Source organism: Brachyhypopomus gauderio, unplaced genomic scaffold (assembly GCF_052324685.1).
Source record: "Brachyhypopomus gauderio isolate BG-103 unplaced genomic scaffold, BGAUD_0.2 sc101, whole genome shotgun sequence".
NCBI classification, from domain to species: domain Eukaryota; kingdom Metazoa; phylum Chordata; class Actinopteri; order Gymnotiformes; family Hypopomidae; genus Brachyhypopomus; species Brachyhypopomus gauderio.
In genome coordinates, this window is record NW_027506922.1 from 766276 (window position 1) to 782937 (window position 16662).

General features: G+C 41.6%; 1 protein-coding gene and 1 long non-coding RNA gene across 3 annotated transcripts in view; one reads left to right on the forward strand and one right to left on the reverse strand.

The window, feature by feature from the left end:
* The first annotated feature begins 358 nt into the window (after positions 1-358).
* LOC143497165 (uncharacterized) lies at positions 359-2170 on the forward strand. Of its 2 annotated transcripts, XR_013125717.1 has the most exons (4): positions 359-980; positions 1083-1136; positions 1225-1290; positions 1636-2170. It is a non-coding gene; the product is annotated as an uncharacterized LOC143497165 (long non-coding RNA). The 2 variants fall into 2 exon arrangements; XR_013125716.1 differs by lacking the exon at positions 1636-2170 and having other exon boundaries at positions 1225-1393.
* A 7186-nt stretch (positions 2171-9356) lies between these two features.
* LOC143497157 (uncharacterized) overlaps positions 9357-16662 on the reverse strand; it is a 48208-nt gene continuing 40902 nt past the window's right edge. Inside the window, 2 exon segments of the mRNA XM_076992957.1 lie at positions 9357-10254; positions 10256-11221. Coding sequence (XP_076849072.1) covers positions 9660-10254; positions 10256-11221 — 1561 coding nt within the window. The 3' untranslated portion in view covers positions 9357-9659.

Below are 16662 nucleotides of genomic sequence, written 5' to 3' on the forward strand. Positions count from 1 at the left end.
ATATATATATACTATAAATATGTTAGAGTGACTGATTGAGACTGTGTGAGTTAAATTCAGTGATTTATTTTAATTCGTTTATTTCATGCTAGTTGCCATTTTGATAAATTCCTGCACGAAAACGAGGCTGTGGTGGGAAGAATCCCGGAAGTGTCGTGCGGAGCTGCAGGAGCGGTGCAGCTAGTTCAGTGCTGCTGTGGCATATTGTTGTGTGGCAGCTGTAATTTAGTGATGGGAAGATGATACCTCAAGGAGTGTATCCACACACTACACAAACTGTGTTGACACTGTATTGACACTGTGTTGGTCATTGTTGTGTGGCAGGCTGTAATTTAGTGATGGGAAGATGATACCTCAAGGAGTATATCCACACACTACACAAACTGTGTTGACACTGTATTGACACTGTGTTGGTCATTGTTGTGTGGCAGGCTGTAATTTAGTGATGGGAAGATGATACCTCAAGGAGTATATCCACACACTACACAAACTGTGTTGACACTGTATTGACATTGTGTTGGTCATAGCTAGCTAGCAAATGCAAAATAATAATTAAAAAAAACATTAAATAGTGTCTAAGTTAGCACGAGCTTACCCTGATAATAATCTCCAGACAATGATACGGGTAATGGCAGATAATGATACAGATAATAATCTTCAAAAAAATCTGTTTAAGAAGGTTAATAACTAGTTTGTACGTAGGACAGCAATCTAACCTAGAATGGATAACTTGGCTAGCCGTGGCATACAGACTGCGGGTTTTCAACCATAACAAATTGGAAGATCGATATATGCTTGCTGTTTGTTCATGTTACCATGTATCTCATTTCAGATTACAGATTACAGAAAAGTGTGCTCCAAACACTTTTCAAAGGACTGCATAGTAAGATCGCTTACTGGATTAAACAAACTGAAAACCGGCAGTGTGCCTACCTTGTTTACATGGTGTCAACCAGAAGGACAATAGAACGCATCCAGAGGTAAAGGTCACCCAAAATTAGTTAAATCATTTGTGTTCCAGCTTGAAGAATATAAAAAATAAAAATGACTGGCCTTAATTCCCAATTCTAATGTGTGTGCAGGGACCCTGTTTGTATCACTAGGATAAGAGCAACATCATCAGAAGGGGAACCAATGTAAGTACATGCAGTTTTAAGACTTACACAGATGGGAGCTACTGCGATCACTTTATTCATAATTTATTTATGTTTGTCAATATTTTAGTTCAACTTGTGACTTTTATGAGGAAAAGGAAGAATTGCACATTACAAATCTGCATGAGAAAGAAATGTGAGTTACCAGAGACGTACAGAGCTGCAAATGATGAATTAATTTGTCAATGAATGTATTACTCATTACAATATTTGATTTGAAAGGTTATTGGAATATTTGAAACATTTTATCTTTATTATGTAAACAAAATAATGGTCTAAGCCCATAACGAGTTGATGCAGTGCATGAAGTAAAGTCTGGTAATCCATAACACTATTATCAAAGCACTTTAATGTATTGCAAGCAACAGTCAGCAGGGTTTGTATAACATGGTGCAATTACCTGTACTCTATGCTTGGTACGTTACCAATATGGCCAAGTAGAGAGTCTGTAGATGAACTGATCCCACCCTCCTTTAAACAGACATTCCCCAAAGCATGAGTGATACTAGACTGTACAGAGATCTACATCCAAACTGCAAGCTCAAAGGTTCTCAACACTGTCACATACTCCCATTATAAAGGTTCCACCACACTAAAGTCACTGATTGGTATTAATCCTTTAGGGTCAATTAGTCTAGTCAGCAAGCTGTACACAGGCTTCATCTCAGATAAAGAAATTACCACAGAGTCTGGCATTCTGAGCCTAATTGAACCAGGAGATGAAGTAATTGCAGATAAAGGGTTTCTTATCAAAGACCTCCTCAGTAACATTCGTGTGAAACTTGTAATTCTTACATTCTTGGGGCCATGTGGCAATTTAGTAAAGAAAGAAATTACATACACGCAAGAAATTGCTCGGAGTTCTGCCCCTTTCCCTGTGTGGTTCAGTTAACCAGCTGTGTTTGTGCTCTACTTACCCATTTTCAGGGACCTCTTTTTTAATTATGAGGTAACATATTCAAAGTGTATTATTAAATGTTAACATGCATAGTACAACCATGAAGTATATTTTACAAATTCAGTATTATTTTTATTGGCCATACTGGACTTTGAATTGCTGGAAAATTATTCTTCCACTGAGTAACAAACCTTCAAACATTTATTCAGCTCAACTTTTATTGATGTGCATTTTTTTGTTAATAATGAAATTATTTGTAACACATTTAATGTGTTACAAATAAAAAATAAATTAATTAATAAAATAAAAAAATTAATGTAACACATTTTTGCTCATTGTGAACCAATAAAAACAATGTACTAATTTTCTAAAAATCATTCTTAGTTTTTTTTATGGTTCTGACATTTTTATGGTCATGACATTCTCTCACTTTTTAAAATCAATTTTTAAAACTGTCATATTACAGAAACATTTACCTATTAACAGTAGTTTTCTTAAGGAACAATGCCAAATTTATGTGTGCTTCCTTCCTTTATAGTCTCCTTATCTGCACAGGCCAGGCAGAAAATATTCAAAGAAGAACATATCCAGTTTAGTTTTCATAGACTCTGATATCTTGCCATCAGAGTGGATCTGCTCCAGGTGATTGTCTTTGGTACAGTGAACAAAAAGATCACACCACTTCATTCCAGTGATGCCCATCTGCCCCATTACCTGGTAATAGTAGTCATGGTTGCATTAACGTCCTGCTCAACCGTTTGGTAGACTACATTTTGAGTCACTGTTTCTTTTAGAGTTCGTGTTGAATTTAGCTCAACCTGATTGTGCCATCTCTACCAATCGGTAGACATATGTTATACTAAAAAAAATCCACCAGAGGTCACTGTGGCTGTTAATAATGGGCGCTTTTAGCTATCGTCCATAGAGAAAAGTACCAACAAGTAAATCACACTTCAGATGAGGATCGATTTTGGTGGAATTTTCCAAAGTAAGCATATTTGTAAGTAATATTATAGTTTTAGAGGCTTTGAAGAACAGAATTATGTAACATTATACAATAAAGAAAAGTCTTATATGGGTAAAATAATTTTTGAAAAACATGCGTTACCATATGGTTGATTTGTCCGTTTATGGTAAAATTAACAATGCTAATTGCTGATTGCTAGACCTTATTAGCATTACCTCAAATACTGAAGATCTAGAATAAATATGTGGAAATACTACTAGTAATAGTATGGTATGAATTTACATATGTAGAATACTAACAAAGTACTGCAGATATATATGTATAATGTGTAAGATTACTTGATTTTTAATGGTAGCTATGCTAACCGAATAATATTACTGTAAATACAGTAGATCTAGAGTGAATATGTGGATATAGTACTACTAATGGTAATAAGTGAGATAAGTGGTATACCAACATATTACTAGACATATTACATATAACTACTGAGACTATATTATTTCTAACTTATTTTGTGTTTTGTTGTATAAATAACAGATGGACACTAAAACCTTTTATGGTGCACGACCACGGACCGTTCTGGCTTTTATACCAGAAAATCCTCAAGACTTTGATATTGATTTAAGTGATGAAGATGACCAAATAGGAGATCCTGATTATGCACCTATGCAAGCAGAAGATGCTGGGGCAACATCTTTTGAATCTTTAGATGAGGACGATTTTCCCTCAATAAGCTCTTCTAAACCGCCACTCCAGAAGAAGAAGAGAAAAGGGAAAAACACCCTAAAAACAGTTTCAGTGGAAGAGCCAGAAGACAATGGTGAGTCTTCTTCATCCCCATCCCTAAACAAAGGCAGGGAGAAAATCTGGAAACATGAGGACATTGAGGCTTTCCAGGTTCCTGATTCAAGGTTCGAGCCCCCTGATGCTCTAAAGACGCCCTACCAGTATTTCAAAACTCTCTTCACTGACAAGATGATTGAACATATTGCTCAACAGACCAATCTGTACTCTGCCCAAGAGCTGGGAGATCCAATCAAGACTAGCCCAAAAGAAATTGAAGAGTTCTTGGCAGTACTACTATTCATGGGTGTATTCAGCTTCCCATCTATTGAGGACTACTGGCATCATGAGTCACGTTTCAGTGTGATAGCTGATATCATGACAAGGAGAAGATTTAGGCTGTTACGTCAGTTCATTCATTTTAATGATAATCAGCAATGGAATGACAGTCCTGACCGATTTTTCAAAATCCGGCCGCTTTTTGAGATGCTTCGTGAACAGTGTCTCCTCATCCCATCTACGTACAAACACAGCATTGATGAAGTCATGGTGGCATATAAAGGTACAAGGGCTGGCACTCTCCGCCAGTATATTGCCAACAAACCAGACAAGTGGGGCTTTAAATTGTTCTGCAGGGCCAGTTCATCTGGGATCATCCATGACCTACTGCTCTACCAAGGGGCATCCACATTTTTCAACACTGTCCTCAGTGAGCAGGAGCAGGAGCTACCTCTAGGAGCCAAACTGGTGACGGTGTTGTGCAAAACCATAGTGCAACCACGACTGTCAGTTGTCTTCTGTGACAACTATTTCACCAGTCTTACCTTGATCCAGAACCTGCATGCAAACTTGGGTGTCAAGTTCATTGGGACTGTACGATCAAACCGCATAAGTGGGATACCTTTGATAACAGACCAGCAGCTGAAGAAGAAAGGACGTGGAGGTTTTGATTACAGGGCTTCTGATGGAGTGATCACAGTGAAATGGCTTGACAACAAATGTGTCAATCTTCTCAGCAATGCCTGTGGGATCACACCTCTTTCATCTGTCAAACGATGGAGCAAAGTTCACAGAGCAAAGATTGCTGTCCCTTGCCCATCGCTTATTCATGCCTACAACCAACATATGGGAGGCATTGATCTTTCTGACATGCTGGTACACATGTACAAGACCCCTGCAAAGTCACGGCGATGGTACTTCCCCCTGTTTGGATACATCATTGACCTGTGCATCTCAAATTCCTGGCTGGTCTACAAGAGAGACTGTGAGGTACTGAAAGAGAAACCAATGCCTCTCAAAAGATTCCGGCTGGCAGTTGCTCACACATTGAAGCAAGTCAACAAGACCACATCCAAGGCTGGCCGACCACCATCCTGCTCTCCACCACTGATGATGAGAAAACGCTACATCCCACGACCCTCAGAACCACAACCAGATGTGCGCCATGACCACTGTGGACACATGCCACTCCATAGTGACAAGCGTGGACGGTGCAGTCTATGTCCAAAGGGTGTATCGAGATGGAAGTGTGAGAAGTGCAATGTTTTTTTGTGTCTAAATGGAAACCAGCAATGCTTCACAGCATACCACCGATAAGCTGACAGAAATGCAGAAAAAAACATTGCTGCTATTGCACCACAGCTCATATGATTGTCTATTTTATTTAAAATTGTCTATTTTAAATGTTACACAAGTTAAAAATGTACCATGATATTGCATTTCCAAAAAGTTTTTATGTTGCTTGTGTTCTGGTTTTTACCATAAACTGCCATCTCAACCGTTTGGTAGAGGCATATTTTTAAAAAACTGTAAGGTCTGTGAAAAAGAATGAAATGTTGTTTTTATTACTGCCCCCAAACATACATAAAAACACACAAAAAAAAATCCATTGATTTTTTTCTTGGTGTGGACATTAAAGGGTTAAGAGCAAAAGTGCCATCTGGGCCTGCAGACAGGTAACTGCACTCAACAAAAGTGTCCACATTTGGACACTTTATCTCCAGAAGCCCCTGAAGAAGCCCAGAATTGTCAACCACCTTACGATCAGGTGAGGCACCTAAATGGGGGGGGCATGAGGATTTATGATGAAGCCACAAGGTCATGTGTGATTACCTGTTACTTGTTCATACTCTGAAGCTACAATGGGTTCCACCTCTAGGCCCCTTTTCATTGCCAGGGTCTGCACAGGCATTTCCTGTCTTTGCATATTTGTCACTAAGCAGTCAAAGTCTGCAATTCTAGAAACAATCTTTTTGAAAACAGATGAGTTCAGATGCTGGGAGTGGACACTGTGCCAGGTCTTGTTTGTGCTCTGGTCCCTTGTTTCCATCTCCAGTAACTGTGCATCAGAGAGGGTGACAGTCATGCCACAGTAGTAGTTATACTCTCATTTTCATTTAAAGCAGTGGTGTAATTACATGGCTGTGGTGGCAGAGGAAACAGTGGGTGAGGGTCAGTGATTGTAGTGGTGGGCAGGTTGCAGGGTTGCCAACTTTTGACGTTCGCTTGGAGTGAGATTTTAACCTGGAGGAGGTGGCGAGTGTAAAATTGTTGGGGGGGTGGCGAACTTAAGTTGTTGAGCGGGGATGGGGGGGGGGGGGGTGAACGTAAAATGGACACAAATCGTGATCTGTCGATCACCGGTGGTTGGCATCAGAGCGAACTAGTAACTCATTGAATCATATATGTGGATCAGAGGTAAATAAACTGGATTTTTTTTTCGGCGTGAGATATCGGAAGTGTGGCATGAGAGCGTGTGAAAACGGTCAAATGCGTGTGTCTCATGCTCAATGCGTGAGAGTTGGCAACCCTGAGGTTGTGGGATTGGCAAGTCAACAGTGATCCACAGGGCAGGTCTCCAAACTCTGTTGCAACTTTATCCACTGGATGTCTGGCTGGTGCTTGAAGTAGCTGGACCATTTGAGACGTGCTTCCAATAGCAGAAAGGTTCTCTGTAAGGTCATGAGCAAACTGCAAAAATCACTTGGAAGAGGGGCTGGAATGGGGCAATAGAGGTTAGGAATGATACCATCACAGCATCTTTTATATTTCTTCGGAAGTTGAGTTGCTGTGGGTGACTTTAATTTTGACACCGTCACTGTATTAACAGGTTTACTAACCTAACAGTAGGAGGGACAGATTTACAGTCTAGCTTCAAAACATGATTGCAGGATGGCAGCCACGGTGACGAGCTCCTCCGTGTTGTGTTTGTTTTTGTTAATTAATGTTGTCTATTGTATGTCAAACTCGGTCAGCTGGAACAGAGAACAGTTACTAACCATCAGGGACAACATTTCTCCTGACTTTATGGCGGAATTTATTCAAGTACCTTCAGAGTGTGTGGAAATCTTAACAATGGCCGCGCTGATGCTGCTGGGACTAGCAAGGAGACGCTGGAGGTGCAGACGAAGGGTCAGACGTGCGGGCTCGCTCGTACGTCTCAGGCTGCGCGGGCCTCGCACACCTCTACCGTCATTATTCCTCTCCAACCTCCCATCTCTCAGCAACAAAACTGAGGAACTACTCCTGCTCCACCGGACCAACAAGGAGTTCTCCTCTGCTTCTGCCCTCTGCTTCACGGAGACCTGGCTGAACGAGCTGATCCCGGACAGCGGGCTGGACGTACCGGGCTTCCAGCTGCTGAGAGCGGACAGAGACGTGGAGCGGAGCGGGAAGAGCAGGGGAGGAGGAATCTGCTTCTACATCAATGAGCGCTGGTGTAAATACACTACAGTACTGTTAACATCATGCTCTCCTCATCTGGAGTCTCTCTTCATTTACTGTCGGCCGTTTTACTCTCTCAGAGAATTCAGCTCCTTCGTTCTGGCCGGCGTGTACATTACGCCGAGCGCGTGCACCAGCGACGCGCAGAGACAGCTGGCCGAACAGATAATGGAACTAGAGAGAGATCATCCAGACTCATCTGAACAGATAATGGAACTAGAGAGAGATCATCCAGACTTATCTGAACAGATAATGGAACTAGAGAGAGATCATCCAGACTCATCTGAACAGATAATGGAACTAGAGAGAGATCATCCAGACTCATCTGAACAGATAATGGAACTAGAGAGAGATCATCCAGACTCATCTGAACAGATAATGGAACTAGAGAGAGATCATCCAGACTCATCTGAACAGATAATGGAACTAGAGAGAGATCATCCAGACTGGCTGCTGATCACCCTGGGGGACTTTAACAGCGCTAACCTCACGAAGGAGATGCCCAAGTACAGGCAACACATCGCGTGTGCTACACGTGAAGGCAACATGCTGGACAAATGCTACACAAGCATCAAGAATGCCTATCACGCTGTTGCGCGCGCCGCTCTCGGGCTCTCCGATCACAGCCTCGTTCACCTCATTCCCACGTACCGGCAGAAACTCAAAACCAACAAGCCGGCTGGTACAAAGACAAGACATATATAGGCAAACAAACGACCCTCAGGTGAGACGGATCACGGGCTCCGCCCACCTGAGGGACGCAGATGACTTCACCAAACAACAACAACAACAGCCGCTGTGGAAGGAGGCGGCCGGTAGGGGGCCGCCTCACCGTGACAAAAACTACAGCTGTAACGGGTAGAGTTGACAAATAAAGAGATAAACTCATAAATTTGACTTTCAATATCAGAATTGTGATCGTAATTAAAACTTATCTATATTTAGTTTTAGCCAGGTGAAAGAAAAGGGCTTTATGCAGGGTTTTGTTAAAATTTTACCTAAATTGAAAAATTCCCAGACTGCTTATAAATTTTTTTATTTATTTAAGTTTTACATATCACAACATCGGCAATATTTTCACCTTTAATTTAAGCCATATTTTATAAAAATCGAATAAGAAATAAGGGCGCTAGGACTGTTTTTGTGACAGATGGATGCACATCCCACATAGGAACTACACTGCTTTGCTGACATGACTCAATAGTAATGGTTCCGAGGGCGACGCATTGCTAGCTATAGCGGCAACAGGCGATGTCCAATCCAGTAATATAGATCAATGTTCTCACTTTAAAGAAAAATACACGTTTACATTTTATACTTTCAGTTTATTAAGTGTGAGCACTTTTAAAATAAAAATGCATTTGGTAGCAACAGCTTTTAGGTGAATTCTTAATTATTTCAATCATAATAATAATGCACTGGTTAGTGTCCCAGTAGGAGTCCACTGTTGCAGATATAGACACCTCAAAGATGTCCTCTGTTTATTGTCCTGGATTACCTTTCTTGAAGGTAGATTTATGAATAACCTTTTCACCAGTCTTCCAGTCATCAGTAACTACCAACAGGGTATCTGGACATTTTAAAATCTCAAATTCAATGACTTTTAAGACCTTTTTAATACCTCTAACAAGAAAAAACAATACTATTACTGGGGATGCAGGTGTGTGCCGGGGGGGGGGGGGGTGTGGCGAACGAAAATTGTTGACGTTGTTGAGGCCGTATACTCCAACGCTAGGAATCTAGCACTAGGACCCTGGAGCGGTTATTTTCTGCATTAGCGCTAGATTCGGCAAAGTACACATCGCGCCAGAACAACTGAACAACACACACTTATAATAATTTAATGCCTCCCCTCATAAAATTCCAGACATTTTAAGACATTTTTAGGCCTTGAATATGGAAAACTAAATTTAAGACTTTTTAAGGACCCGCGGGTACCCTGTACCAACTACCAGTAACTATTTGCTGATTAATATCGATATAATACTAGTTTTAACATGTTGCTCCTGTACACAGTCAGGAAACAGCTCAAATACATTTTTAATAACACTAAACCCCGAATTGGATTGAATCGATTAAATCGAAATAAATCAATTCTTAATCTTCAGAATCAGATCGATTCTTGGAATTGGAATCAATACCCAGCCCTATTAGTAAAACTCTTCCCACACTCTGAGCAGTGAAATGGCTTCTCTCCTGTGTGAATGTGCTGGTGTTCATGGAGATGACTGTGTTTAATAAAACTCTTCCCACACTGTGAGCAGTGATATGGCTTCTCTCCTGTGTGAATGTGCTGGTGTTGCTGGAGATTTCCCTGTGCAGTAAAACTCTTCCCACACTCTGAGCAGTGATATGGTTTCTCTCCTGTGTGAATGCGCTGGTGTTCGTTGAGATGACTCTGTGTAGTAAAACTCTTCCCACACTCTGAGCAGTGATATGGCTTCTCTCCTGTGTGAATGCGCTGGTGTTCGTTGAGATGACTCTGTGTAGTAAAACTCTTCCCACACTCTGAGCAGTGATGTGGTTTCTCTCCTGTGTGAATGTGCTGGTGTACGTTGAGATGACTCTGTGTAGTAAAACTCTTCCCACACTCTGAGCAGTGATATGGCTTCTCTCCTGTGTGAACGCGCTGGTGTTGCTGGAGATTTCCCTGTGTAGTAAAACTTTTCCCACACTCTGAGCAGAGATATGGTTTCTCTCCTGTGTGAATGCGCTGATGTATGTTGAGATGACTGTGTAGTAAAACTCTTCCCGCACTCTGAGCAGTGATATCTGTTCTCTCCTGTGTGAATGTGCTGGTGCAGTTGAAGACTCCTCTGTGTAGTAAAACTCTTCCCACACTCTGAGCAGTGATATGGCTTCTCTCCTGTGTGAATGTGCTGGTGTTGCTGGAGACTTCCCTGTGTAGTAAAACTCTTCCCACACTGTGAGCAGTGATATGGCTTCTCTCCTGTGTGAATGCGCTGGTGTACGTTGAGATGACTCTGTTTAGTAAAACTCTTCCCACACTCTGAGCAGTGATATGGCTTCTCTCCTGTGTGAATGCGCTGGTGCAGTTGAAGACTTCCCTGTGTAGTAAAACTCTTGCCACACTCTGAGCAGTGATATGGTTTCTCTCCTGTGTGAATGTGTTGGTGTACGTTGAGATGACTCTGTGTAGTAAAACTCTTCCCACACTCTGAGCAGTGATATGGCTTCTCTCCTGTGTGAATGCGCTGGTGCAGTTGAAGACTTCTCTGTGTAGTAAAACTCTTCCCACACTCTGAGCAGTAATATTGCTTCTCTCCTGTGTGAATGCGCTGGTGTGTTTTGAGACTATTCTGTTGAGTAAAACTCTTCCCACACTCTGAGCAGTGATATGGCTTCTCTCCTGTGTGAATGCGCTGGTGTTTCTTGAGATTTCCCTGTGTAGTACAACTCTTCCCACACTCTGAGCAGTGATATGGTTTCTCTCCTGTGTGAATGCGCTGGTGTACGTTGAGATGACTCTGTGTGGTAAAACTCTTCCCACACTCTGAGCAGTGATATGGCTTATCTCCTGTGTGAATGCGCTGGTGTCGTTGAAGACTTCTCTGTGTAGTAAAACTCTTCCCACACTCTGAGCAGTAATATGGCTTCTCTCCTGGGTGAATGCGCTGATGTACGTTGAGATAACTCTGTTGAGTAAAACTCTTCCCACACTCTAAGCAGTTGTAGCTTTTCTCCTTTTCCATGTTTACTGATTTCAGCAGTCTGACATACTCCTCACAGATAAATGTGTTTATGTAGGTAAAGTTTACCTGTTGAGGAAAGTGGATAGCATTAATTCCTAGAGGAAAAAGACATTGTTTCATCTTCTTCTCACAATGAATTTGCAATCATGACAAAGAACCATTTGGGCTCTGCATAATGCTAAAGACATTAATTCTAAAGACATTCATGCTAAAGACCATCAGGTGACAGTGCTAGGCTTCCTTACTTCACTAAAATGAAAACATTTGTCTATGTTGTGATACGTGTCTCTCTCTGTTTTGTTCAGTGTCACTCTATGTGCCAGTCTATAGGGACTTTTATTTTGTATGGTTCATCAACATTATTTTCAAAGTTGTTCTTTTCCTTCCTTTCTCTCTCATGGTGCTGCAGAGCTGCTTTGGTCTGTTGAAGCTCCTTATGAGTTCCAGCAGTGTGATTTGATCTTTTAAATTATTGTGCATCAGAGAATTAATCTATGGGCAGCACCAACATATCACAGAAAATTCACCTGTGCACACGATTACTCATTGTGCCATGTTTCCAGGTAGATTGAAGGTGAAAATGATGTTGGCCTCTTTAGAAAGCACTCCTGTTAAAAGTGTGCAAAAAGTCACATGATCCACAAAGGACATATTTTGTACGTACGTATTTGTGCGTGTAGTGTGATGTATTAGAAAGTTGCTGTGCATTTGCTTGAACGTCACATATGAATTTACAACTATCGCATTTTGTATTTGTAAGTCACTGTTTTCGTTTGAAAATAACGTTGTTTGCTTGCAAATAGAATATTTGTGGAATATGTTCTACAGTGTAGCTCCAGTTAAAACAAAATTAATTAGGGAGAAAAGCTTGCACCATGGTATGACGACCACACTCGTCTTCTAAAACAGGCAGCTCGAGCAGCGGAGCGCAAATGGAGATCCACCTCACTAGAAGTGTTTAGAATCGCACGGAAAGACGCCGTAGTCAAATATAAACATGCCCTAATAAAAGCTAGAGCCTCATATTATTCGACACTAATAGAAAACAACAAAAATAACCCTAGATTTCTCTTCGCGACTGTATCAAAACTAACAAGAAATATCAATGACACTAGTTCTAATACGGCACTTACACACACTTGTGATGAATTTTTTAACTTTTTTAGTAATAACATAGATATTATCCGACTACAGAGTCATAATAGGCCTACATCACAGCCTAACCTCCAATCCAACCCCAGTAGTATAGGTATTAGTAACTACGCATCCGAAAATATTACTGAGCTAAATGTCTTCGATCCTATATCACAAAAAGAGCTCAAAACACTAATTCGTTCGTCTAAGCCTACATCATGTATATTAGACCCAGTTCCAACCCGTCTATTCAAAGACCTACTCCCAACTATTACAGGGCCCTTGCTTAATATGATTAACAGTTCCCTTAACCTAGGATATGTGCCCAAACAATTAAAATGCGCGTAATTAGACCCTTGATTAAAAAACAGAATCTCGATCCGCAGATTCTAGCCAACTATAGACCAATTTCTAATCTCCCATTTATCTCTAAAATTCTAGAAAAAAGCAGTTTACATTCAGTTATACCATTATCTCCAATCAAATAGTATCCATGAAAAGTTCCAATCAGGATTTAGACCGAACCACAGCACTGTACGTAAAACAGTACGTAAACGTAAAAACACTCCAATGAATAACCAAACTAAATCAAATGTATGTAACATTACAATACATCCACTATAACAGCATAAAATCAATTAATTCGTACATTAAAGCTACAGTAATAAAACCGTACAACATAACTAGCATATAAGCTTTTATCTTTGTAACAGGAACCACTGAGCTACTAAACAAAAGAACCAAATATAATTATATTCGTATAGTATCAAATAAGTAGCTACGTTATCTGGCTGGGTTAGTTAGCGCTACAACATCCATTATAAAAACACTTTAACACATGGAATTTTCCACCAACTTAGTCAAGACACGAGATTCAACCGTGAGGTAACGGAACGAACAAAATAGTGTGGTTAAGATTTGGTTAAAATGTGTTAGTGGTACGTATTACTAAGTTAAGTACTTACAGGTCAACCAGTAGTCCAACACTTCCAAACACCAACACGACAATAGGCGCAACTCCACTAAACGCCCGATGCTGATATTGAGAATAAGGAAACCTGTGGTCTGTAATGTCCGATGGTGATGGTAGGTAGAGGTGGGCGGATCGATCCAAATATCGATACCAACGCTGCTATTGATTTGGAGCAATACTCGTGTAAAAAGATTAATACTCAATCTTTTTAACTCTCCCGCACACACCGACTGCTGCGTACGTGGATTCATCAAAGTCTCTGTCTGTAAGAGCAGCGTTGCGAACAAGTTTCCGCAAATAATGGAACTAGAGAGAGATCATCCAGACTCATCTGAACAGATAATGGAACTAGAGAGAGATCATCCAGACTCATCTGAACAGATAATGGAACTAGAGAGAGATCATCCAGACTGGCTGCTGATCACCCTGGGGGACTTTAACAGCGCTAACCTCACGAAGGAGATGCCCAAGTACAGGCAACACATCGCGTGTGCTACACGTGAAGGCAACACGCTGGACAAATGCTACACAAGCATCAAGAATGCCTATCACGCTGTTGTGCGCGCCGCTCTCGGGCTCTCCGATCACAGCCTCGTTCATCTCATTCCCACGTACCGGCAGAAACTCAAAACCAACAAGCCGGCCGTTACAACAGTGAAGAGGTGGACCAGTGGAGACACAGAGAAGCTGCAGGGCTGCTTTACATCCACAAACTGGGCTGTGTTTGAGGAGGCGACAGACGGACTGGACGAATACACAGATGCTGTGACGTCATACATGAGCTTCTGTGAAGACAGCTGTATTTCAACCAGAACACGTCTTAAACACAGTAACAGCAAACCCTGGTTTTCTATAGAACTGAAACAGCTTAGGCGAGAGAAGGAGGGCGAGAAAAAAGCCAAGTACAGACTGGAGAAAGGGGTAAAGCAGCGAAAAGAAAGTTCTCAGAGCAGATGAATAACCACATCACAGCTAACGACCCATCGTCAGCCTGGAACAGTCTTCAGCTTCTCACTGGCTACAAGGTGAGAAAAACCTCCTGAACCACCGACAGTTCACCAACGAACTGAACGAGTTCTTCTGCAGATTTCAAACAATAGACAATCAGCAGACTCTCTCACCCCATCATCAACCCCCCTCCTCCTCCACGCTGGCTCTCACACCTCCACCCCCAGCTTGTCTCACCATCAGCCTGCAGGACGTCCACAGGCTCTTCAGCAGACATAAGGTGAGGGAAAACCCCGGGACCTGATTCAGTCTCTCCATCCATCCTAAAACACTGCTGTGAGCAACTAGCACCAGTCTTCACCAGCATCTTCAACAGATCACTGGAGCTCCGTTGTGATCCAGCCTGCTTCAAGACCACCTCCATCATCCCAGTCCCCAAGAAACCCACCATCACTGGACGTAATGATTACAGACCTGTCGCCCTGACATCTGTAGTCATGAAGGTCTTTGAACGCCTGGTCTTAGCCCACCTAAAGACCATCACAGACCCCCTGCTGGACCCCCCAGTTTGCATACAGAGCAACCAGATCTGTTGATGACGTGGTCGACCTAACTCTCCACTTCATCCTTCAGCACCTGGACAGCCCTGAAGTTTGCGGATGATTCCACCCTGGTGGGCCTCATAGCCAACAGTGATGAGTCTGCTTACAGAAAGGAGGTTGATCAGCTGGTGTCCTGGTGCAGCGACAACCACCTGCTGCTAAACACAGACAAGACTGTAGAGATGGTGGTGGATTTCTGACGCAACCCACCCCCTGTATCCCCCCTCTACATCAATGGCTCTGCAGTCTCCACTGTAGAGTCACTCAGGTTCATGGGCACCACCATATCCAGGGACCTGAAGTGGGAGAGGAACACCGTCAACATCACCAAGAAAGCTCAGCAGAGAATGTTCTTCTTGAGACAGCTCAGGAAATTTGACCTGCCGCAGACCCTGATGATCCAGTTCTATACAGCGATCATCGAGTCCATCCTCACCTCATCCATAACCACCTGGTTTGGTTCCTCTACCTCAAAAGAAAGAGCCAGACTCCAGCGCATCATCAGATCAGCAGAGAAGATCATTGGATGTAACCTGCCAACGCTTCAGGAGATCCACACCAGCAGGGTGAGGAAACGCGCTCAAAAAATGACACCTGACCCCTCACATCCTGGACATCACCTCTTCCAGACTCTCCCCTCTGGTAGAAGAATAAGGACCATTAAAACCAGCACAACACGACATGCTAACAGCTTCTTTCCCAGAGCTGTAGCTCTCCTTAACCACAGTGGACTCCTCTGAGTCTTTAAACCACTGAACTGAACCAACTGGACTTAACTGCACTGAACAGGACATGTCGCTCACTTGCACTACGCTATTTTGCACAGCTGTACAATGTTAACATCATCCGCAACATTATCTACAACATTATTAAACATAAACCTACCTCAGGAACATCTGGATACATATTCATACTCACATATTCATACTCACATGTGTACAGTACAGATTTAACATAAACCTACCTCAGGAACATCTGGATACATATTCATACTCACATATTCATACTCACATGTGTACAGTACAGATTTAACATAAACCTACCTCAGGAACATCTGGATACATATTCATACTCACATGTGTACAGTACAGATTTAACATAAACCTACCTCAGGAACATCTGGATACATATTCATACTCACATATTCATACTCACATGTGTACAGTACAGATCTTATATTTTACATAAACCTACCTCAGGAACATCTGGATACATATATATTCATCCTCACATATTCATACTCACATGTGTACAGTACAGATTTTATATTTTACATTTTATATGGTCTTATTTATGTCTTTTTGTCTACGCTCTTTTTTTCTAGTACTAACTATATTCCAGAGTCTATTTATTGTTTAGTGTACCTTTTAGAGTTATGTTTGTCAACAGTGTGCACATGTTACATGTCATACATGTGTTGCTCTCACTAAGACAAATTCCTAGTATGTTTAACATACCTGGTGAAATAAAGAGATTCTGATTCTGATTCTGATGTGTAAGAGTGTACAGCAGTGATTGCAGTGGTATGCAATGGTGCATATACAGGGAATCTTGCAGAGTAATTATTTTGCACACATATTTGCATGTGTGACACAGCAAAGTGGATAAGAGACTAAATGAACTTTCAAAAATGTGGTACTGACCATTAGCAGTGACTACCAGCACCAAATAAAGGTGCAATGTTTCACATGAAATAACATTACCAATTCTGTTTTCTCACATTCATTATTTGGCCATATCTTTGACAAGATGCACATTAAATATACA